General features: G+C 40.4%; 1 protein-coding gene across 3 annotated transcripts in view; it reads right to left on the bottom strand.

Moving 5' to 3' along the window:
* Window positions 1-3,750: 3,750 nt before the first annotated feature.
* Window positions 3,751-25,453, bottom strand: part of PDSS2 (decaprenyl diphosphate synthase subunit 2) — a 112,345-nt gene continuing 90,642 nt past the window's right edge. Inside the window, exons 5-8 of one of the 3 annotated variants that reach the window (XM_059842343.1) lie at window positions 21,335-21,508; window positions 19,121-19,252; window positions 15,525-15,560; window positions 3,751-6,538 (exon numbers count right to left, since the gene is read on the bottom strand). In XM_059842343.1, the coding sequence (XP_059698326.1) occupies window positions 6,380-6,538; window positions 15,525-15,560; window positions 19,121-19,252; window positions 21,335-21,508 (501 nt within the window). In that variant the 3' untranslated portion in view covers window positions 3,751-6,379. Of the gene's footprint in view, window positions 6,539-6,618; window positions 6,785-11,144; window positions 15,088-15,524; window positions 15,561-19,120; window positions 19,253-21,334; window positions 21,509-25,453 lie in introns of those variants that run through there. The other 2 variants (XM_059842344.1, XM_059842345.1) reach the window with 2 other exon arrangements.

Below are 25,453 nucleotides of genomic sequence, written 5' to 3'. Positions count from 1 at the left end.
GGATAATTTAATTCAAAGACCGTCAGAACAGATGACTTTCAGAACTGGAAATATTCTTTCCTTTGAACTGCTTTGAGAGACTGAAAAGCTTTAGCTCTTTATTTTTGGTAAGACACTGTGCAGGTAAAAGACTTTGAAGACTACAAAGAATAAAAAAAGTTTGATGCCTCACTCTTCTGTGAGATTGAAGTAGCTGACAAGAGTAGTGACAGCCAGTGCTCTGACCCAGAAGCCACTTCCTTGACAAATCTGCAGCATGGCACAATTGCCTGAGTTAGCCTTTTGTGCTGATGAAAATTCAAATACTGCTTGGAAGAACAAGCCACGGGGAGATCTCACCAGCAGGTGTACCCCTGAGAACACTGGTCTGGCATTCTTAGCACCGCTTGGGGCAAGAAGCACTCCCCAGCAGCTCCAGAGAATGCTTCCTTAATGTTTCCATTAAGCCAAAAAGAGCTTTTCAATCTTTTAGCAACATCTTTCTGTCAAGTTCAACACTAAGTCAAATATGGGCCACGTGTGCATTCTTTCTTGCCAATAAGGCAAGGTACATGGAGGGCTACATTAAGAGAAGCACAGCCAGCTGATCAGGTGTGCCAGGCCATCAAATCCATGCACTCAAATAAACCCTTTCCTTCCCTGGCCAGAGGCAGGGCCCCTCAGTTCCTGGATGGTGCATTCATTATCTGATCCTTTTTCTGCTAACCAGAAGTTCCACACTGGGGTCAAAGGCAGTATCAGTCCTCCTTCACTGTCTGGGGAACTGCTCAATAGCAACCAGAGCACTAATTCTCCTGTATGGGCCCTTTTTGGCCACCAAATCCCCCACAATTCACATACCTCAGTTTCCACATTTGAGGCATCCCACTGCCCCATTCTCTCCTCATGGTAATGCAGACAGAACCACAGGGTGGCACACCAATGTGCACATGGTACCCTCCCCCCTGAGCAGAAAACAGCTCCCTTGTCAGCCTCGATGGTGGCTGGTGGGGAGCAGGAGAACACACATGGTCTTTGAATAGCTGGAACTGTTGGGAGTCTCTCCCCAGCTGAGGCACAGGTCTGCAGGGGTGGGTGGGAGAGAGATTCTCTTTGAATTGCTGGAGCAGACTGGCCAATCTACCCACAGCTGGGGCCTTGATGTCTGGCCAAGTCACGAGCACCAGGTGCTGGCATATGATGACTGTGCTCCATACAAACTTCAGTGCATGCACCACAGGCACTGGATTTCATCGGGGTCTTTCGATGCCTGGTTGTTATCCAGGCTGCTGCAGATCACCTCCACCACTGCTAACTCCTTCAGAGACTGCATACTCTCAGTGGTTGTCCCCTCTTGCCTTAATAGTTTATAAGACCTTCTTCAAAGGGATACTTCACACTCAACACAAGTTGCCTCCAGAGGCTGCTGATTTGTGCTCCTTTTCCAATCCTTTTGTTGATCCCCCATTCCCTTGTGAGGCACCCCAGCTGCTGGGCTGCCTTGCTCTCTAATTCCTGACTGTTGGCTCCAGTACCACAGCACTGCAGCAGCCAGCTGATAATTAGCTCAGCAGGCTGATGGCTATAATATTTATGTGTATCTTGCAGCTTACTCAGGGATAAGAAGTTGATGATTTCTGCCTTGTTCGTGATTTCTGTCTCTTTCCACTCCTGTTCTTGTGACTGTTCTGCTGCACAACAGGCTGCCTCTCCAAATACTCCTCCTGCACCCTCTTGGGAAAAGCTTTCCCCCTGACTGAGGGAATTTACTTCTGCCTCCATCGTTTCTTTGTGACAATAGGGTAACTGATAGAGTTGAGAGGTGGGTGTTTGGCTTAGCCATGGTGCTTTCTGTGTGTCTTCAGACATAGAGACCATCACTGCCCTCTAAGGGTGCTGAAGAGTTCTTGGCAGGGTTAGGCCAGGCCCAGCACAGTGTGAGAAGCTGCGTCCCTTTAGCACAGCCAGGGCATCCTTTTCTCAAGCATACCGTCACTTCTTCAGGATCCTGCACTTGTTTGGCAGTCAGGTCCCTCATGATCAGAGGTAAAAACTGTTCTAGATACCTTGCCACCCATGACCACACAACCTCAGGGCACATCCCTGTGTGATATTCCTAAATACTCAGTTAATCCTAGGAAAAGCTGGATACAGATTCTTGAGACACACTGATGTCAACATTCTGATTACCCAGGAGTGTTCAAAATACGGAGGAGTCATTGTAACAAGCTGGAAAGCAACTCTGCAGGAGGCAAAGGGGAAGGTGCTGTTGTTTCCTCCACAAACTGTGTCTCAGAGGAAAGGAGAGAAAAGGTGTAATTGTTAATTATCTCCACGAGATGGTTCCCAAAGTACTGGGACAGCAGCAACGCAGAGCCCAAATACCAGATTAGGCTCAGGGCCAGTGCTTTCATCATAGTTCTCCAAGGGAAAACACAACCAAGAGCTACACAGCACAGCAAACTGCAAAAGACAAACCCAGCTTTCAACAAGCTCTCAAATTGTCATGTTTACTCTTGAGCAAGACAGGGAGTGGGTAAGGGAACAAATAAACCTGCATCAAGAGTGAGTAAGTCAACATCACGACCAGCAATAGCTAAACAGGCATAAAAGGTTCCCTGTAGCACACTCTGGTAAAACATCTTATTGAACCCTAAGTGTCCATCCTGAGTACCAAAAAGAATTGTGTTGGACAGCAGCTAAGCACCTCAGAGCTGCTCAATCAGTGCTCCCCACTATGGGATGTACTGTGGGTTTTTAGTTCTGTACAGACAAAGGATGGATATAGTCCCTCATAGAGGGATTTTCTGGGCTGAGATGAAGCACATCTGGGGTTAGACATGCCCAACCAAGTTCAGTGTGGTACATCCCACCCTCTGTGCCCAGCACAGAGGGACAGGGAGCAGCATTCCTCTCTATCCAGCTGAGGCAGTGTGAGGCCAGAGGTGGGCAAAAAAGGGTTTTTGTATTTGCATGACTTGCTGCTTTACCAAAAGTAAATGCAAAATCATTCAAAGAGTGTTTACAAGCAGGTGAGGGAGATCTGAAGAGTATAAAGGTAGTCTACTAAAAGTGCCTTATGATTAAAGCCTATTTCCCCCTGGTATTTGCTGGTGCTTCAGCTCAGTGAGCATGAGTGGGGGCAAGGAGACTCTCAGACCAGAAGAGAAAGAGCTTATTACTGAACTGCCTCTGTTCCTGGAACAATTTAAGTCTACAATCCTAAAGGTCAAAAATATTGTGGGAAACTGAAATTGATGCCACCAATAAAAGACACTATTTTAGTAGATTCTTCTAAAAATCCCTAACCATTAACAGATAGAGAAGTGTCCCCACACTCTAGCCCAGAGAAGAGCAACTGTGAGAAAATTTGTGGGTTGAGTAAAAGACAGTTTAATAGATAAAAGGGAAAAAAATGAAAACCAAACCATGAAAAACAAGCGAGGAAAAAGCAATCACTATCAGTTGATTGACAGTCCCCAAGCAACAGACCCCTGGAATATCGCCCCTCCCCATTCCCAGTTTTTATTACTGAACATGATCTTGTACAGCACAGACTATCTCTGAGGTCAGCTGCTCCAGCTGTGCCCCCTCCTGCCCCTTGCCCACCACCAGCTCCTCACTGGGTATCAGAGTGAGGAGCAGAGACAGCCTTGGTAGAGTGCAAGCACTGCTGAGCACAGCGGGTCAGCAACACTGTTTTAGTTACACATCCAAAACATGGGACTGCAGAGGATACTACCAAGAAAATTAATGCCATCACAAGTGGGATGCAGTAGATCAAGATAACTTTTTAAATTTTAATTTGGTTTAAAAAGCAGCTGGGACCTTGTCCTGTATTTTGTGCATTTGTGGAATGGTGCAGCAATTCCATAGTGGTGATAGGTTCAGAGGAGCAACACCAGGAATGGCTGGTTGAGTAGCTGGGTGATTGAAGTAAATGGTGTGAATGCCTTCCTCAGACCACAGGCCTCCCTCTCCCTGACCTGCTTTAGAGGTAGGTGGGGACAAGGAACCAAAGAGACAAAAATAAGACCATGACCAGACCAGAACAGCCCTAAGGTTACACATTGCTCAGAAACTGTATGAGGTGTGAGGAGTACATTAGTACACAGCAATGACTAATTCACCTGGAGTCTGACAGACGGGTACAATACTTTGCTTATAGTTTACCTGGAGGAAACAAGACAAGAAAAATTTCTGAAGAATTACAGGCAAATACCTTAAATATAAGATTACTTGATAATATTGATAAGGGACAATTCACATGGTTTGTTTGGAATTTTTTAAAATTAAGGTTGAATTATTTAAGAGCAATCAGAACATTCTGGTGATAAAGATACAAAAAAAAATTAATTAATTTTTGGTGATTCCCCTTTATTGGTAAAAAGTACAAATAAAAACTTGTACTTTCATGAAAAAATAAATGAGGTGTACATAGTTTTCCAGTATGTTTGGTGTTTCTTTCACACAACTGAGGTGAAGTGACTCAGAATATCTCCAGCAACCCAAGCTTTTTGCAGCCCTAAATAATTATGAACCAATTAACACAGATGTAAAACAAAAGATGATGAATGGCCCTTACTTCATGTAATATGTAAAACAAGAGCCAAAGAAAGCTGAAATGTGACTCTGGTTGAACTTAGGTAGTTCTTTCAAGCATGTTTTTCATTAGAACTTCAGGGAACTTAATGGGTTAGTGCCTGGAATAAACCACGCTTCTCAATGCTTCTCTTCTGTCTTCAGCCCTCCTGCTGCAGTAACAACAGTAACTCGGGGACAAGTTCCAGAGTCTTGGGAAGAGAGAAAATGCCAGGGCAGGAAAGAGAGAAAGTGCAAGAAGGGGTCTGGTGTTGAAGCCATTCTCCAGAACCAAGTGAGTCCTGAGTTTTGGACGCTGCTCCTAAACAAAGATTGGGACTCAAGGTTGCTTATTATAAATAAAGTATCATGGTACAATGTGGGCAGAATGTACACAGAATATTATGTACATTACACAGGATGTATTTTCAATGTATTTTTAGAGGATAGAGTTTTTATTTATATTTTGCATTTGGTGGAATGCAACACACTGATCTATGACAAACAAGCTGTGCGACGGGGAGGGAGCACAGGGGGAAAAGGAGGGAGGAGAGAATTTAACAGAAATAACTCCACTTAGTGTTTGAGTGAGGGATGTAATGAAATCTGTTTGCTGTGCTAGCTGTCTCCAGATTGGGCTGTAATTACACCACAGAAGGAAGAAAGGTAGCTGAGTCTCAATCTAGATCATTTATGTAAACTCAGCCTTCTTGTCAACGGCATTCTCAGATTGCACGAGTGCAAACCACAAAAATCATCTCCTATGAACAAAACAGAGACGGTCTCAAATTGCAGGCTTCTGATACACCCTATAAGCCGTCTGTAATTGGACTTGAAAATCCAACACACTGAGGTTTAAAAATTCTCCAGTATTTTCTGCATTTTATTCAGTGCAGTGACTACTCACAGAGGAGCATTCCTGCTTCCTTTTTGCCAAAGGCTGATGTCTAGCCTTACAAATTAACATTTATTTGGCTTAAATTACCACAAGTGTCACAAACATAGGAAATTATTTTGTGTAAGACTCTGTTGAAACAAACTGCTGGATCCGAGGGAGGGATATTCCCTCCCCCAGAAGAGTTGAGAAAACCTCATTCTGTGACCCAGAGCAACATTTTACATAGGCACAGTATAAACTCCAGGCACTCAGTTCCCTTAACAGAGCCAAATTAGTATTTGATTAAATATTTTAAAGCTCCTGCTTACCATGCTTGACACATTTTCTCAGCAAGTTTCTCAAATACAGAACTCATTAGGCACAAGGTAATTTTACATTTGAATACATAAAGAGTGTGAGGAGACATAACAGCGCGCAGACAGAGAGGGATTTTCCCCCATTAATCCCCCAAACTGCCCTTCCCTTTGGATAAGGGTTTGTTAATTCCCGGCTTCGGCAGCTCGCTCTCTCTGGGCAGGTTTGAGCGGGTTTCTCGTGACACCTGGATCTTCACGCCCTTCCATCCCTCCCTCCCTCCATCCCTCCCTCTGGCAGGAAAACCACCGGCCTCCGCCCTGGCGCCGTCCCCGCTGGTGCCCAATCAATACCGCCTTATTTCCTGTCCATTTGCTGAGGTCACGGAAACGGGACTCATTAATTATTTCTACCGGTGCAGCCTCAAGTGCGCTTCTGGCTCGACAAGCGAAAACCGTCTGTGACCTTTTTTCTTTCCCCTCCCGAATTTTGCTGGTGGCGGCGGCAGCGAGCGCGCGTTCCTGTGCCGGGATGGGACGAGGGGATCAGAGGTGTGAGGCGGCACCGGTGTCCCCGCCGGGTTGCTTCGACCTGTGGAGGGAGAGATGCTCCTCCCGGAGCAGCAGGTCAGGGAAACCTGGTCACGGCGTAGACGATGTTGGCCAAGGCGTCCCTGGCCTCCGAGGGAGGGAATCGCTCCAGGGCTGCCAGCGCGCTGTTTCCGTGGCAGCGGCAGAGGTCGATGGCAGAAGTCACACCTTTGCCAGCCTTGATCGCTTCCTGCAGCTGTTGGAAAACAGGCACATGGGTGTGGGGGGTGTTTCAGCCGTGCACAATTATCTCTGGGAGCACAGGGCTTCTACCGCCTCTTCCCGAGGTAAAGGCAAAGCCAAAGCCATCAGACAAAGCCCTTAAATCCTCTCAGCTGCTCTGTTTAGCTCCCCACTGCAGCGAAACTGTGTGTAATGTAAACTACACCACCCGTTACTTCATCACATGAAAGACGCTGGCTCTCCAAAGGGCACACTTAAACTAAAAAAATAAAATTAAAATTTTAAATATCTGAACATTTCATACCTCAGCCACTGCCTGAAAGCTTTTGTTCAGAACTGGCAAACCAGCCATTTGCTCACGCTCCTGTTTTCTGCTGTGAAAACCTGCATTTTGTGACTACCCATTCCATCCCCTGCTTTCAGAAACCAGCATAGGACGACACAGGTGGAATGACTGTATTTTGTAATAGGGGTTTCTATTTATAGACCATGTGATTACATTGCTCATAGTGGACAAAAGCAAATTTTGTCAGTAAAATGTGGTAAACTATCATACTGAACTAATGCAAACTCCATCTTATTAATAAGGCCAGGGAATTTGACAAAAGCTTGGTGATATACCATATGAGAAAAAAAAAACTTTCATGGAATAACTGACATTTCATAGCAAGTGGCTGGAAAGATCTGGCACCTAAAAAACTTGGGTAAATGATGGGTTAAATTTCCTCTAAAATAATACAGACAAAATTGACAAAATTAAGCATGTTATTTTACCCATACCTGAATGTAGCAGAACTCTAAACTGCTTTTATTAAGGGCTGTTTTATTTTTAATTAGTATTTTCTTTTTGAACAGCATCATGAGACTGTCATGAAACACTATTACATTTTCTACTCTAAAATACAGGTGTTCCCAGACCAACTCCAGCCTGATGCCTCATCCAAAAGCCTGGGAACAAAGGCCAGGTGGATCTTTGGGATTTGATTTTTCCAAAAGCATTACAGCGTTTCATGATCTTTAACATGCCCTACACAGCTTTCACAACTGTCTAACATCACTGCTCCAGCTTTTTTAAAAAAAGGCTTTTCTTGGATACAGGTGCCTACAGTAACAAACTATACAGGGTTTCCTAAGTCATGTTTTTCATCAATGTTTTCACAGCTCAGTGCCCAAATTATTAAAAAAATACAGCACTATGACCTTACCTATCCAGTTTAAACCATCTATCTATCTATCTATCTATCTATCTATCTATCTATCTATCTATCTATCCATCCATATCTTAAAAAAAAATCCTAAATATGACCAAATCGTAAGTTACCCACTTCTATACATATTTGCATTTATACAGAATGAATGATGCTTCTTATCTGAAAGTGGATTCATTATCTGTATTTAAAGATGAATTTAGCTGAAAGCATATTACAGCACTTGAGTGTTCAAGTCCCAGTTCATAAAAATTTTATTCTCCTCTTCAGTTGGAATCTTCCTGCACTATGTGCTGGAAAGGAACTTGCCCTGAGGCATAAATGCATCACATAGCTAATTCAACATGTCTTCTAATGAGTGGGAATCAGCCACATTTCCAGGGCTCTGCAGCAAGGGTGAGGATAGGCGAGATGAGGTGCTCTAGCAGCATGCAAGGGTGTCCCTTCCTCTTCTTTGAGGCACAACCTTGTGGGACAGTAGAACCCCACACATGTTGAAGCAAACTCTGCTGATTTGCTAAAGCTTATTACAAAGGATTAGCATAACTTCTAATACTCAGGGAAGCATATACTGGGATGTAAACAGGAAAGAAAACAGCTCCTAGAAAGTCTTCAAATTGGTGAAAAGCCAGAGAAGCTTAGCTTAGGCATATATATGCTCACATCTATGTACCATGACTGAGTTGAAAGAGCAGAGTCTGGAAAGGGGGGGAATCCTAACACAAGGACACAATCCCTTTACACGCCTGTCTTGTGTAAGCCCTCAGACACATGCACTGCTTTGAAGCCAATACAATCACAAAGCTCGTGTCAAACTATAGGCAGAGGAATCGCTACACAAAAATCAGACTAATCCGCTGTTGAGTGTTTCCCAGCAAAGTTCAGGAAATGTCAAAATGGAAAATACCTGCTTACATGGACAGCTTTTCAGTTAGAGATCCTCCTCCGTAACGAACAATTTATAGGCCTCAAAACACACCTGGTTTGTATTCCCTTTGCTGAAGCAGCTGGTCAGCTCAAATAAGCATACACAGAGGCAAAGCAGTCTGAACTAACCAGACTACACACTAGCTCTGTCTCAGGAGGGGTTGTAAAAGGGAAAAAAGAAGTACAAATATGGCTTTTTGTAGTGGGAAAGTTCCTAAAGAAATACAGGAACTAACTCTGTACAAACCAGGCTTCAGCAGCCCTGCTGTATGCAAAAGCCCCCTAATTTAAGACTTCAGTTGTACTCTTGGTTATATCACAGTTACATTTTCAGACTCTGTCTCTCAGATTTTGAGCTTCAAATTTTATGTGATAATTTTGAGCACATAATTTTATGTGATAAACTTCACAAACTAAGGACACAGAAGAAAAAAAATCAATGTATCCAGTATAGATGCATTATTTTAAAATTTGGATAGGAGCAGCTGATTTTTACAGCAAATGCACAGAAAAGCAGAATTTACTGCTTTTATTTTTTAACTTTATAAACTTTAAGCTGCCTCATTGATTTCTTCTAAATATAAGAATCCGCTCTTTTAGTCTCTACTTATATGGCATATTTAATTTTGTTCATATTTCCACTTGTAGGAACAATTTAATCCACACAATCTTCTTCAGAATGATATTCAGTAATTAAAACTGAATACAAGTCAAAACACAGATTGCTTAGCTACACTTTCCTCCAGTTGAACTGCTAGATATGCTGGAATACTGAATTTTTGCTTTTAAGCTTTTGTTCAGACCATTGGCATTAAAGCCTTACTTCATTCTAGAAGTGCCAAGACTCTGAAAAAATCACCAACTGGGTTTTGGTTATTTAAATTCAGCTTAAAGAATAGTCTTGCAATAGCACAGCCAAGCTGAGGCTCAGATGAGATGTGATCTCCTACACTATGGATCTGCACTGTTTTGCAGTCTGTGCCCTTGCAGATATTCAGAACTTAACTGAGTAAACCCACACTGGCTCTGCCTTGAGCGAGAGGCTGGACCAGACATCCCCCAGAAGTCCCTTCCAGCTTCCATTACTGTATGATTCTGTGAAGAGACTTCAAAGTACCATGTTTCTCAGTCTGTTTGTTTTAAAAAGGCAAAGAGAGGGCTTCTCATCCTTACCACAGAAGTGAAGGATTTGCCTTTCAGACCAACTGCTCCGGATTGCTGTTGGACAGAACAGCTGAGGGTAGCAAGAGGTCAGAGAGGAAAGCTAGGAACTGCTGGATTTTGGAGACTGAAGAACTAAAGGAGTCAAAAACTAGTACAAAGTCAACTAATTTCAAATCTTCTCTGCTGAGACATTTCTGCTTCATGAGCCAAAGGAAAGAAGATTCCTTTCACACAGTCCTACCTGTAGGGAGCAACAAATCGGGGGCAGGGTAGGGTGGAGTGGGAAGACTCACTGAATATGTGGTGAATATTTTAGCTTTATATGCAAAGGGATAAAGAGAGCACTGAAATTCCTGATTTTTTTTTTCCTTAGTCCAACCTAGGATTAATTATTTCTGACTATTAATTATTTCCAATTAATTATTTCAGTGGCAACATTTCAAAAGTAATTTCAGATTTTTTAGCTGTTGCTTTAAAAGGATGATCCTAAACCAGATAATTTGTTATCTACTAAAATCTTTGACTATCACGCATTCTCTTGGATCCTGAAGCGAGCTAAAACATTCTACATTTCTGAAGTGCACAGTACTTGCTGAAACAAAAAGAAACCCCAAAAACCTAAATTGATCTGTGGCTGAGTGATGGAATAACACTCAAATGTCTGCAGTGTTCTGCACTGGCTTTCCTAAATTTGTATTCCTTTTGTGGGAGCAGCATGCTTAATAAGCACTGGTGTTTTAGACTGCTGAAATGTTAACCTTAAAAAAGTATCAACATATTTCATAGGTAGTAGATCAATTTAGTCAAATTTTTTCTTTGTTTTCTAAAGAAGTACTTTGGAATGTTTCAGCACCCATCCTTGCAGCTGGACATAGGGTTGAGCTCTTCCTTCTCAAAAAACCCCTGGACAATAATGTATTTGCATCACTTCATAACATCATAGGATATAAACTTATTTTCTAAAAAATCTTTTGTTTGCTATATGCAGCATGATATGCCAGCTGAAACTGGGGCAGTATTTTTCTAATATTTCCTGAGAAACTTTTTCTGTACAAAAGGTAAAGAAATGCATCTTCAAAGGTCCCAAATGCCCTGCAGAAGCCTCCATTTATAGAATTTATTTTCTTTATTCATCTGACAAACAGAAAAAATTTATTTTTACTTCAAACTGAAACCCACACTATATAAAGGATGAGACCAAATGTGGGGAGGGTCATCCCCAACAGGAGAGGAAAGATGGCCTGCTTACAGAGAACACTGCTGTTACACAGCTCTTATAATACTCTGCCAAAAAAATTACAAGCCATCCCGAGACACTGATTGATTGAACAGATTCTTTATTATTTTGGAAGGGACACCAAAGCCTTTCTAGGCCTTTCACAAAGAACTTAACAAGACCCACTAGTTTTAAATCCAAACAACGGCAGTTGTGAAGACTCTTTACCCAAAAGCATAATTTTCTTAAATCCCCCTAATACAAACAGTGTTTGTTAATTGTCATCTTAGCATACACAAGTAATCAACTTCATATTTATGTTAAAACATATTATTTGTTTTAATGAAACAAAAGTTATGCTTGATTGTCACCCCAAAGAAGCGGGAAAATACCCACTGATTACAAACAAAGATGCAACCGATTGTTGGTACTGGATGTGCACCTTGATAATTCAGATATTAATTCCAAAAAATAAGAAAATTGCTTCATCTGAATGGTTTTGGATGCTTTTGTAATACTACTAACACATCTAAAAAGCCCCATTGACTGACTATGCTGTGTTTTCTATTATATGTAACAAAAGGAGCTAATGGCAGTGGTTGCTCCAAAACAAACAAGACAAATCTTCATGCAAAACCCAGAGGGTCATAAGCATCTACAAACAACAACGTTCTGTTTTTAATGCTTTGCTGCATTTCAGGAGCAAGAGGGTGAGCAGCCTGTGGCCTACAGTCCCATGATGACTCCCTGGCATGTTAACAAAGCCATGGGATGCCTGCCCCTTACCCCATGGGGCTGCAGACCCACAGCCAGCACTGCACAGGATGGCTGCACTCTCCACGGCAGCCAGCAGTGGGGTGGGCAAGGGCAGCCTGCACCTCTGGCTGGCACCTCTGGCTGGCACCATGCTATTGTTATTTAGTAGCAGCATGGCAGTAGGCTACCACTGAGAAACCTCCTTGTAACCAAATATGACCTTTCCCATTTTTCTTCTCTCCTTCCCACCATCTGGGAAGTCAAGACTTTAGTGTCATGCAGTGTATGAACAGCTGGATCTACCCCATCCTGACTCATGCCTTCCAGCACTGTACAAACTCAGCTTGGTGTTGATGTAGTGCACAATATTTCATACACAAACCAAGAAAGTATGTCACAGCATACCATGCCAGACTATGCCATAGTTTCCATGCCAGTTTGGATGAAAGGCCTCTACAACAGACAGCAGAGCAAATGGACAGGGATACAGTAAAAAAAAAATAATTTTGCTATGTTCTCTCTCAATTGACTTAATTTATCTTTTCTAATATTGCATTTAGAAAAGTAACAAATCATTGCATAGCACAGTCTTGGCTGCAAAATACAAGATTTATTTCTTTATTTAGTATTATCTTATAATTTTTCTAGAGCCTTGGCCAGAAAACAAGAATTACTCCTAGTTTACTCATTTGGCCCCTAGTTGGGCCTTTGTTACACTCCTTTAACAAGTCTCTATAATGCCAAGCACCATTAAGGCCTCAGCTTCAGCAGAGAGTTTTTAATCAATATTATAAAGTGGTAACAATTACACTGAGAATCTCAATTTGTTTGAGAATTACATAGCTTATCTTGCATGCAAGGTATGCATAACACAGGTAAAAGCTTCTTGATTTTAAGAAGTCTAAGATTTTTGCCACATACAAAAGTTGTTGTTTCTTTCAATTACATACATGAAATTTGTCCCTAACATGCATTGGTATTTTCCCTTTTGTTATCTGGGAAACACCACAAAAACAGCTGAAACAATTTTTTCATCTCTTTCAGAGACTTTCAAATACCAACACAACAGATCAATAATTTGCCTGGATGCAGTGTGATAGCATAGGAAAAAAACAGCGTGAAACCCCCAGATATTAATGTGAGAATATATATATATATTCAGAACACAGACAATATAAAAAATCCTTCTGATAAAAAGATTCAACAAAGTTGGAATGAAAAATCCCTAAAAAACTTTGCAAAACATAGTGACCTTATTGACCTGGCAGTCTCAGACCTAATCAAATTAATAGAAAGCTTTTCATTTTATATTTGTGTCAGAGACCTCACCAAACTTGCTAGTATGATGCTGGTATTTTTTTGTCAGTGAAAAAAATCAGAGGTACCATTTTAATATAACATGCATGAAAAGAACAATTCAGAATTCTTAAGCAGTCTCAAAATTGAAATAAAACTTTTGCCTTTTTTTAAAAGGCATGTTAAGTGTGATGGATCTCAACTTCTCAAATTTACTTTCATTATTTTAATTGAAAGTTCAGCAAGCAAGGTAAAACTTTCTTAAGCAGGCTAACAACTTTTGTATACGTATACTTATGAGTTTAACTAAAGGAATAATATTTTTATCTCAATTAAGTGGCACACTGAAGTTCATAATAAAAATTAAGAGAAGAAAAATAACCAAAATTTTCAAAAGTTCTACAGCTAGTTTTGGTGATCTTTGCTTTTACAAGACTAAAGAGGAGATATTTTGAAGGCTCAAAGAGACACAAGCTCCCAGATTTGATTAGGAACATTAAAGTAACTGTATCAACTGAAGAGAAAGATGAGAAGGGACTGTGATGCTGAGAAGAAAAGACTGAGCAAAGTGCAAAGCACTGCCTGTGGTGATGGAAGAGGAAAGACGACACAGCAAAAAGCAAAAAAATAAATACTAACTTGTACAGCACAACATGCCTTCTAATTGGCTGTGTGCATGTGCTGGTCAAGTTATTCTGCTGGGGACAGCTGCAGGTTCCTGAGTTCATTTAGCATAGATATAACTAATGACCACTTTTAATTTAAGCCAACAAACATAGAAAAGAGGGATGTGATCGCCTAGGCTTTTGAAAATGACCCCTAAAAAAAAAAAAAAAGCTGGAAGTTGTTTGAACTCACAAAAATCGTGCACAATTTTCCACTATCGTTCACCTCATAATATCTGTGCTTGTGCAAGAGATAATTACCCAAATCCAGCAAAAATCATGTGCTTTCTGGCAGAAGTCAATTGCTCAAAATACAAAACTTGAAGAGCTTTCTCTCCTTCTTTACCTTTTATTCAAGTGTCCAAGTGGCCTAAGCATAATGTAAGTTTTTTAATTTCATGTGACGGATACAAGATCTAAAATAATTTCAGTCAAAATATAGAATAGTCTGACAAATGTTGGATTTAGTAAAGCAAATTTAGATGTTTTTCTTTCCCCTTTGCCTTTTTTTTTTCTTATGGAAATTACACTGTGTGGATTTGTGGAAATGACAATTGTGGATCACAGTTATAACAATTAAAAGGAGAAATCTCATTCTGGACTTGCAAAAGTAACCTAGCTTAAACATTCACTCTTTCAGAAGTGTCCCCAAGACACATCTGAAAAATAAATTTGGTGCTTTCAGTGGTGATTTGGATGAAAGAAAACTGATATGACTGTGACTGGAGTAGAGAACAACCTAAAAGCATGATGCTTTTTAATGGCTAAGTTAAGATCCCTCTGCCGTTCTAAGAGGAAGGAAGGGCAGAGAGGCTTTTAAATAATCCAAATAGCAATTTTTCTTAATACAAAATAATTACAATAATCCGACACATACTTGTGTGTTAGCCTTCCATATGAGCAGCAATCAGTCAGAGCTGTAACACTCTTCAGGCCCTACTTCAAGAAGCAATTCTCAATCATGCACGTGGCTCAGTAATTTGTATATTATTTCCCACTGATGCTGGAGATAACTGACTGGACTTCATGATCTACTTAAGACTCAGAACAAGTCAGGCTCATGCTCAGTGAGCTTGGGACACAGGGTCATCTCTCTCCACCACACGTGTGCTGTGCTCCAATATTTAACCAGGGGAACCTTGTCAGCCATCTCCTGCAGCCCTCTGAGAGTTTCAAGGCGTCCCAGCTACTTCCAGTAAAGCTACTTAGTTCAGGTCTGCTTTTATTATAGAGAAGCAGCAAATACAGTGCTGTAAAGTTAGAAGTCATAATGGGGACTGGAAGAAATCAAATTATTGTATGTGTATATTTCTTAGTAGATGGCATGGAACTAAGGAGAGATTAAAAACAAAAATTAGCAGCGTACTCTACCAATAGACAGAGACCACTGATAGGATCTGCAAATGACTCCAGGAAAAAAAGACAGCAAAAGACATCAGAAGCCTGGTTTGAAAATTGAGTTTGGAGAAGTAAATGGGAGAAACGACAATAAAAATAATTATTCAATAACTACATTATTAAATTACTATTATTAGGTTCATTATTAAATTACTCTTATTAAATGGCTACATTGTATAGTTACAGTACAGCTGTCTATTAATGGCTTTTTAAAATCAAGAAATTGCAGGAGCCATTCTCCCTCCCTTCATATATACACATACAACTTACAACCTAGCTTTAATAAGGAAGTTTCTCTCAGCTGTTGAGAATATTCTTGAAAATATTTTTAAAAATATTAAAAATTAGATATAAATGCAATTTACCAACCTTCTTATAGTCCACAATGTTTCCTTTTCCTTGTGCCTTAAAAAGAAAGAGATTTTTTATCAGACACTACATACTACAAACCAGAGCTGCAAGAAGAAAGAATGCAATTAAATGAGCTACTACTTTGAACATTACTTACTTTCTTTAGGAATCTGATACAAAAAACCTTAAAATACAAGCAAATGTGTTACCAGCTTACACAACATGGTTCTGTTTCAGATGAGAGCTGCAGATACTCAGTGTAATTTTTAGGCTTTTTTATTATGACTTGTAGTTAAACATTTGGTGAATCCAAAATGTTTTGGTCTTAAGAAATCTTGCTGTTTGCATTAATTAATCTCTCCCATGAGAGTCTGCAATAAATTCTACTTCCTATCAGCAATAACAGGATTTACTTTCTTTAAAGAGAACTCTCTGTATACCTATACTGTCTTGCAGGAGGCAATAGTCCAGAGCCCACAAAAGGGGCTGATGGACCCTGTCAGAGCTGTGACCAGGCTGAAGGTGCTTTTGATTTAAGTATGAGCATCACCTTTTGAGTAAGTGACAGGTAAATACAACCTGTAACTCCTAATACATTCAAAAAGAAATACAAATAAATTTTTAATTTCTTCTTGTCCAGATGCAGGCAAATATACTGTCCAACTTTCTGAATTTTGTCACAAAATTATGTAGAAGATGTTCTTTCTCACCTGTGCTCCACAGAACCAGAACATTAGCACTTAACCAACCTGAAAACTCTTCCCTGAGATCTGATCTGGATGTGCCATTACGACTTCATCCAACTCCAGCTCTTCTTTTTCCTCATTCATTGAGGAAAAAAAAAAAACCTGTTTCTTTCTCTCTAGCTTCCTCAAGGGAAGACCCCAAACCTCAGTTCTTCTCCAATCTTTTCTTCTCCTGAAAAGATGCAGATTAGGACCACTACCTCTCCATGTCCTCTGTGGGGACTTCAGAGATCAGCCCGAAGGAGCAGACCAACTGGGATAATGAGAAGAGCTGAGACCTGCACTGAAGAGGAACACTGTGTGGCAAGCACAGCTTCAAAGAGATGTTGCCAAGTTGGCCCAGACTTAAAAAAACGAATTAGTCTTTGTAAAGGAGGAAAAATAAAATAGAGAAAATAACTGATGAGAGACTAAACAAACTGAACATGAAGGGGAACCGTGGATAACAGAACTGATTCTTCTGAAGGATAAAGGGGATTGATCCACAAAACCCCTTTGCTTCTCTCTTTAGTCTTCTCAGGAGCCAGCTTTTCCAGAATGCATCTTAAGAAGACAGCCTGATAGTGTTTGGGAGTAGAAAAACCACTGCCAATTACAGCTTCCTTATTTGTATATTCCCATCTTCTTTGTTTTGTCAATTTTTATTCACCTGATTGGACCTTACAGCTTCTTCAAAATATATCTAGCAATTATATTGTGTATTAGAACACCAGAAACATGTTCCTCAACAAGTGATTGCCTATATGCAGATTCTGCAGCAGAGAATATGACAACGTGTTTGAGGAAGATGCTTTTCAGCTGCAGCAATAGCAGGAAAGGTGTGCTCAGTGTGCCTCCTCCTGTGCTTATTCTCATTACCAACAGCAAGAATATTTTCTCATGATCTGCTCCTGTCAAGCATTCCAGTCAATGGCTGTTGTGCTCCTCCAGGCAGCAACCTCACACAATCTGTCTCCTAAGCCTTCTTTACTACAACTGCACTTTTTAACTTTTTTTATCCTCACAGTAGTAATTTGGCTCTCTAACTTTTTCTGATCCTCATCTCAGACACACAGATTGTTTTTTAACCTTTTACATCAGACTTGCTCAACTGGTTAAGCTTCTGACAGGGCCTGAGTGCACTGCATGTGCTTTACCTATTAAAACCATACAAATGACATTGCATGAGAGGATGGCTTATGAGTGCACCCTTATAAGCACTGCCAACATGAGGAAGTCTCTGGTTTGAGTGCTTGGCCTACACTGAATGTCACATAGTGAATGTGACTGTGGGTGATATCTCAAGGAGATATGTAGTTAATCATGCAGTTAATCTCATGTAGTTAATCAAAGATAACTTTCCTCTTTAAACCAGCACAAGTCAAGAAAGGCTCCTGGACTAGGAGTTCCATATTGTAGTTGGCAGTAGGGGTAGCATAGTAAATACCACGTATAAAGTACGTGTATAATAAGTAAATGTATGAAGTACAGCAGTAATAGTAGATAGCAAATACTTTTGCAAAGTGCATGTCACTTGGCACCCCCACCCTTTCCACACAGAACTGCTTCATTGCTTCCATAATGCCCATTTTTGGTATGAAAATTTAGTAAGCAGACAGACGGCACTCCTGGAGTCCTGCAACCTCCTCTAGATTCTGCAGATGGGAAATTGTTTCAAAGCTTTTATACACTGTGCTGTGGAAATGCCATTATTCTCCAACTGCAATAATCCAAATCCATTTATATTCAATTCGCATATGAGCCTTGTGTTGAGACTGTTGAGTTCCAAAAATCCTCATCATGCTTTATGAACTACTAGTCCCTAATTTCAAAGTGACAATAGGATTGCTGCATTTTAAGATCTCCCCACTCTATACCACTGTAGGACTGTAGATTCTGCATACACCTCCCAAAATCTCACAGCTGGAGACCATGCCTCTTGCTTGCAGTATGTGAAGGCAAGTTAGAACACAGAACTAGGCAGAGGTTTATATTCCACATCCTGAACCTGATTCCTGCTTTCAAACCAGCAGAGAAAGGAGCCATCAGCAAGCAAATCTTGAATGAATATGCTTGCACAGAGCCAGCTTCTTATTGAAGGCAGCAGCCTTTCTAACAAACTGTATAACAAGCATGAATTTCCAAACGGCAGTCATCACTGTTGTTTAGACAGACAAAACACGTCTAACTGATGCAGGAACGCAACAGAATGCTTAATTTTGGCCATTTTGGTGCTTCCTCCTCCCCCTTTCCCTTCTTGATGCCTTCTACAGTTATCTATTTGTGCTTCAGCAACATCCAGGGAGCTATTCATGGACTTGAATCCTGCTGTGGCACATGACAGTTACCACCTAGTTATTTTATTCTCACTGCCTTCCTCATGTAAAAATTAGAGGAAAAAAATAGGTAAATAAGAGAATTAAGAACAGTATCAGACAGCTAGATTTCAAAACTATTTGTGGTGGTCAGAAAGCTCAACCGCACAGATCTTTTCCTTTCCATTGAAAATTACTACTCCCAGCATAATTTTGGCAGAAGGAAATGCATGCCTACCTTTCAACCACAGTGATGGTTGAAGTTCTCTGCTTTAAGCTGCTAGTGAAAGCAGCTTTACTAAGATGTGGGACTGCACAAGCATTGCAGAGGAACACACATATGCTCCACGCAAATGAATTTGCCTGTTACTGATATACAAAAGTCTGACAGAGCTTAACTGTCAGGTCCCCACATTTCCCCTTGTTTAAAGTGTGGATGAGAGAGGTATTAAGCACTGCAGAGCATAGGGAAACCTCTTGTTAATTTCTAAGTTCCTGTAAAGATTGAAAGTACAGATAGGAGGAAATAAACAAACAGCAAAACCAGGAAATTCTAAACAGTGCTTTATTTTACCTCTCTAATCTGTTTAAGCCATGCCTCCCTTCCACGGAATTCCTGATGAAGGATTGCAGGAGCAGAATTCAAACTGAAGGCCATGGTGTCACTAGAAGTTTCTTTCACAAATGGCTGCAGGTCCGAATGTAGCTGGAAAAGAAGAACGCACACACATTCAGTTCCCACAACAGTCTATGTGTATCCACCCACTCCTCAAATTGAGGTTCACTTTCCACTCCTCAAATTGAGGTTCTACACCTACTCACCACTTCCTACTTTGACACTTGTACTCGGGTTGCACTTTTTCAAGTTTGGGGGTGGGATAGAAAGATGTTGAAAGCCTTGCAGTGGTGGAAAGATGTGGTAAAGAGAAGCAAGAGAGTCTGCAAAGATACAGATAAAGGACAGCTTGCAGAGCTGGGCAAGCCATGGGACATAGCCAGGTAGAGTGGCAAGAAACAGCAAAAATATAAAGGAGAGAATGATCCAGTCTTTGGTGGGGAGAAGATCAGGTTTTAATCTGTGCAGAGTGCTATACTCTACTTTTGAGTACCTGAGGAAGCAGATACACTATGACCTTCCTTCTGACAAAGCAAATGTTACATAGCTAGGAGCTTTCTATGAAAATTATGCAATCCTTAATACACAACTACGTGTCAATGGTGAATATATTAATATTAAAGCATATACAAAATATTAAGGCTATAACTGCACTGGAAGTAATTTACTGAAAGAATTGTACCTAGTAATAGCATATAGTGGCATTCCTGTGGCAGTAAAATTGTGCTTTATAAAACCACTTCCTTCTCCTGTAGGAACTAGAAACTGCATAAATCAACTCAGCTGAAGCAGATGGGAGGCTTGTCTGCCTGTCTCAAGCTACATCTAACCTCACAAGTGATGCAATACAGCAGAAGCAGATCTGTGTTTTCCTCTGGACTAGCTCTAGCTGGAGACTCAATGTCTTCTAGTGGAGGTCAGAGACCTTGTCCAGGGAGTCCTACTACTGTAGGTCCTACTGCTGATGGTTCTGTCCAGATATGGTGACCTCCCTCCTTATCTTCTAGCTGCCCCCTATGGAATTTCCCTCCACAGCAGGTTATTCAGAGGGGATATGCCTCAGTCCATGCTGCTGCATGGGCAATTGAGCTCACAGCACAAATCTCTGCATGGTGGCAGCCAAGACCCAACACATTATGTACAGACTGGGCAATGAGATGCTGGAAAGCAGAAAGGGTCCTGGAGACACCGGCTGATGACAAGTTGAGCATGAGTCAGCAATGCCCTGGCAGCCAGAAGGGCCAGTGGGTGCACCAGGCTCAGCCAGAGCAAGGGAGATTGTCCTGCTCTGCTCTGCACTGGGATGGCCTCACCTCAGGTGCTGGGGGCAGTTTTGGGCACCACAATATAAGAAAGGCATTAAACTATCAGAGTGTCCAAGTGAGGCTACAAAGATGATGAAGGGCTTTGAGGGGAAGCTGTAAGAGGAGTGGCTGAGGTCACTTGGTCTGTTCAGCCTGGAGGAGACGGAGAGGAGACCTCCTTGAGGTCATCAACATTCTTGTGAAGGGAAGAGGAGCAGCAGACACTGATCTCTTCTCTGTGATGACCAGTGACACAACACGAGGGAATGGTCTGAAGTTGTGCCAGGGGAGGTTTAGGCTGGATATTAGAAAAGGTTCTTCACCCAGGGAGTGGTTTGGCACTGGAACAGGCTCCCCAGGGAAGTTGTCACAACACCAAGCCTGAGAGAGTTCAGAAGTGTTTGGACAATGCTCTCAGGCACAGGGTGTGACTATTGGGGATGGTCCTGTGCAGGGCTAGTAGTTGGACTCAATGATCCTTGTGGATCCCTTCCAATTCAACATATTCTATTACATGTTTCCTCCTGCAACTCCCGGTAATGGGACAGTGGGTTTAGGAATAATGAAGGAGCAGAAAAGGTAAAGTCTTAAGCTGCTGCAGAAAGATGTGCTAGAAGGAAGTTAACAGAGCCTTTAATGTAATGAGTTCCATTGCCAGGAGAGTGATTTTGGTAGTTCACAAGCTCTGTTCATACCAACAGTTTCTGCAAACATCTCACTCCATACAGCAGCCAAATTTCTCAACACTCACCTGCTGGCTAAAGTCTACAGCATAAGTCATGCAGTATACAAGAGAGCTCAGGAGCAACACATCTTACAAGCCTTTCCTTCTATATTTAAGCTCCCAGAACAAAAGGAAAAGGTGTACCTTATGACTCATAGACATATGCTTCCCATACTGGAATGCCATGTCCTGGATCTCAGCGCTGTGCTTTGCTAGCTCCATTGCAGCCTGGCAGCTCTTGGCCAGCAAGGCACTGTGTGACAGGAAAATCTGCTCCTTCCAGCTAGATATGCCAATGTCATCTGTGAGGCAGTTCTCCTGAAAATGAAACAAAGGCTAACATGAAAACACCAACATTGCACGTGTCAGCTCACAGAAGTTAACAGCGTGGCACGGGTGAGTAACATGTAGTACATAACAAAACAAACCAAACTCTGGGTGCCATGGCACCAAATAAATTCTTTTAGGGATGAATAGAGGAAAGTATCAGAGTAAATATATAGGCAGTTTCAAACAAAAACCTTTTCAATTTTTCCTTTCAAAAAGTACAATGCAAAATATGTGGAGCTGTCAACAGATTCAATACAATATTTTTTTTTTAAATTACTCTATCATCACACTGAACATTAACAGCGAACTATAGCCCTCATGAGGGACTGGGAGAAAAAAAAAACCCACAACAAAACTCCAAAACAAATCCAAAAAGCAAACCCCACCCAGAGTACACCTGCACTTCAGCCCCTTCCCAGTTACCTAGAACCAACAATCCCAAACAAACTTGAGAAGTCCCTACAATTTCTCCTTCATAGTCAAGAAAAAACTAATTGTAACAGATGTTGAAAATTCTTATAGACTGCAGTGAATAAATGAAGGGCCATGAGAGAGGACTTGTACCTCTTCTGCTCCAATATTAAGTGTGAGGAACAACTGAAAGTATTAAAAAAGAAATAAAGTTGCAATTTAGAAGTGTCAGGGATTAATTAACTTTCTCAGGGGCATGACAGAGGCATGTCAGTTATGTTCTACTGAACTTTACCACCTTGACTGTAAGGTCAGAGATATTCACACTGTCCCAAAATCTTTTGTATCCAACGTATTTATTTGGATAACTTTCCACAGTGCTTTAATTAACACAAATCAAATACTTTCTCCCCAAATCCAAATTCAGTTGCCATTCCTTTGACTCATAAGGTGTTAATATGCTACTAATTCACTCACATCTTCAAAAGTAGACATAACTCTAATCTGCATCACATACTGTCATGCCTTTAGGTACTCACTAAGGAAGGGGGCGGGGGAACACCAAAACCAGAAAAGATCACAGCTGTTTTGCTTAGAAAAAATAAAATCAGTAATGAGAAGCTACAGAAAAAGAAATTGAAGCGCAAAAAATGTTTAAAATTTTGTGATTTCTCAGTTCAGCTAAATCTTTAATGTACACTAAGCTAAAAGATATTCTTTAACAGAGTAATATAAAAACCCCTCTTATACAACAAACCTTTTCCCTTAAAGTGATGTCAATTAAATTACTTAGAAATGAGCAAGAAGTAATTCTGTGTGACCCTATAGTTTTCTAGCAAGGTATTATCTGTCATGAAATCAGTAACAAATGAAATAGAATCCATCCGTTCAGCTCTAATTTTCCTCCCTTATGGACATCACCCAGAAGTGCTGTGTTACAAGGGAGAGGATAATTTGAGACTAATGGAAAAAGTAGGAGAATTCTGCAATGCCAAGTAACACAGAGCTGTATCAAAATGCCTTTGCTTTCAGACATACTATTAAGTTATACAAGGAAAGTGAAGAACAGTGAAACCACATGTTTGCTATTATGCATATGACAACTTACAAAGTCAAGCCTAAACTTTCCTCTGTTTCTGTATTTTTGTTTTAATATTTTAACTCAGCCCAGAGCATGTGCAAATTCCCATGACTGGCAAAATGTCAAAATGAGCATTTAATTCAAGTAGTTTCCCATATATCAAGTCTCTTTTTTTCCATTTAGATATAGGTCAATTTATTTTAAATTTAAAATCAGGAGCTGTTGGAAGACGAAACACAATCTTTTCCTTAACAACCAATCTGCTCAGTGAAAAAACAGTACTTACTAAAATTCACTGGGTGATACTGAAAATTGGCAGTGATTTTTATAATCGTTTGTTTTACATCAAATAAGAAAAAAATACTCTAGAAAGGTATCCGGAAACAATTATGAAGTTAACAAAATATTTCAGAAGACTCATAAATTGAAAATGATTGCTTTCTGTAGCCTTTGAGCAGCAAGGGAAGTGCAACATTATCCAACATCAACTGAAGGAACTGAAGAAGCTTAAGCAGTCATTGCAACTCAGTGTATACAAGAAAATTAATTCTATGACTCGTTACAAAATTATATTCCTAAACAAGCTTCAATTTCATTAACAGGATTGAAAATGATGGCAGAAACTGCCAGTACTGTCCACTACATTAAGATTATATAAAAGCTTCAAGCACCTAAAATGAGCATCTAAATTCAAAAACCCCATAAGAATTGAACACATATTTGAAGATTGAAATCTTAAAGCCATAAATATTGTAAATCTCTGGGCTACAGAAACAAGCCAGTCGTAAAAAGGTATTATGTCCATATGGATGTGCTTTAGCATATGAACTTGCATGCCTGAATATAGCTGATTTTAATTAAAGAACTTCTTATGACCATATACCCCTAAAGCTTTTGCTGCCTAAGACAAAGGCAGACACATCCTTTCTTCAGTAAAATTTTCCAACAAGGACATTTTTTCCCAAGCTTAACTCTCAAGTTATACATAAAGTGTCTGCCAACCACACCACATTCTTGCAAGGGTATGAAGGGCAATATCTAAACACTATTTAAAAAACATCAAGGGAAAACCCAAACTACTTCTAGATTGCAAAGGCTGTAAAATCTGAGATCACGACAGCTCTTACTACTTCTAGAGAAATTTTCACTGCTTTGTAAGCTTTGTTTTGTTTTGTCAGCAGTGGGTATAGAAGTGGATGTTAGCTGGCCCAGAAGACTCCTAAGACTTTCTTATAAAAACCTCTCTAAAGTTAAATGAATTCTAGTTGTAGATGACAGTGCTCAGGCATTAACAAGCGCCTGTGGACTGACCTCATTCATAAATTCTGTTACCAAGAAATGGGCGCAGATCACAAGCACCCCTGATGCTGTCAAGGGGGCAGGAAGTGGTGGATGAAGAGAACTGAACCCCTCACCACCACTGGAAGAAAACAGCCATCTCCAGAGACAGTTTGCACAATGTCAGCATGAGTGCACAGGGAAAATATCCAAATACAGCTCTGTCGATCATCACTTCCAATGGGAAATGAAGAACAGCTGAGAGTGCTCCCATTTTTCTATTGGCAAGGTCAGTTTCTGCTTTGTTAGAAATTGTCTAGTTGAGATTTTCTTTTATTAAACTACTTCCATGATTTAAACTGTGTTTAAAACAATCACGTCAGGAAACAAAAAACTTTTAGAAAATTAAACTGTGGGACAAAATATGCGATCATAACCATCAGGAAGGGCAGCTCTTAGTGACAGTACCAAGGATCCCCAGTACAAAAGCAACACTTACAATAGCACAGTTTGATTTATCTCACCAAAGATTCTTATATGAGGCTCAGCTGAAAACGTACTACAGAAATATGAATGAAAAACAAGTCTTAAAAGTGCACAAACCCATTTGCAAAATCGAGAAGGAGCAGAAGTTGGAGACTTTAAACTTCAGCTATAGTTTGTAACACAGCCCATCATTTATTTCCATACCATGGCAGCTCTTTCTTAACCATCTGCTGCTGCACAAAATGATCCAAACGTCTGAATCATTTATATCAAACATTAGTTCAGTTCTCAATGGGCAAATAATCCACAGAAACACATAGAAATAATTTTACATTGCATATTCAAAGTTTTAAATTAGGTAGTTCAAGAACTTCTATTTTACATAAATAAAATCCAGTGCAACTATGAATCACTCTACCAGCAGCAAGACCCTGTAAAACATTTCACACATGGTTCACATGAGCTTTCAGCAGATGTATTCATGCTTGCTGAACATGACAGGGCATGTTTTATTGGTCTATTAATACCTGTCTTCACTGCTTTTGGAGTAACAAGGGTGTCTGCAAATGGGTCAATAAAGCAAGCTACTGACTACTTTTATCATGACACAGTAAAAACAATAACACCTGGTTTTAAAAGAAAAGTTTGTAAACTTATCATAAAGATAAATATCTCTT

The sequence above is a fragment of the Haemorhous mexicanus genome, chromosome 3, assembly GCF_027477595.1.
Source record: "Haemorhous mexicanus isolate bHaeMex1 chromosome 3, bHaeMex1.pri, whole genome shotgun sequence".
In the NCBI taxonomy this organism is placed as follows: domain Eukaryota; kingdom Metazoa; phylum Chordata; class Aves; order Passeriformes; family Fringillidae; genus Haemorhous; species Haemorhous mexicanus.
The sequence above is the reverse complement of the archived record's forward strand: the minus strand, read 5'-3'. Positions and strand labels throughout refer to the sequence as shown.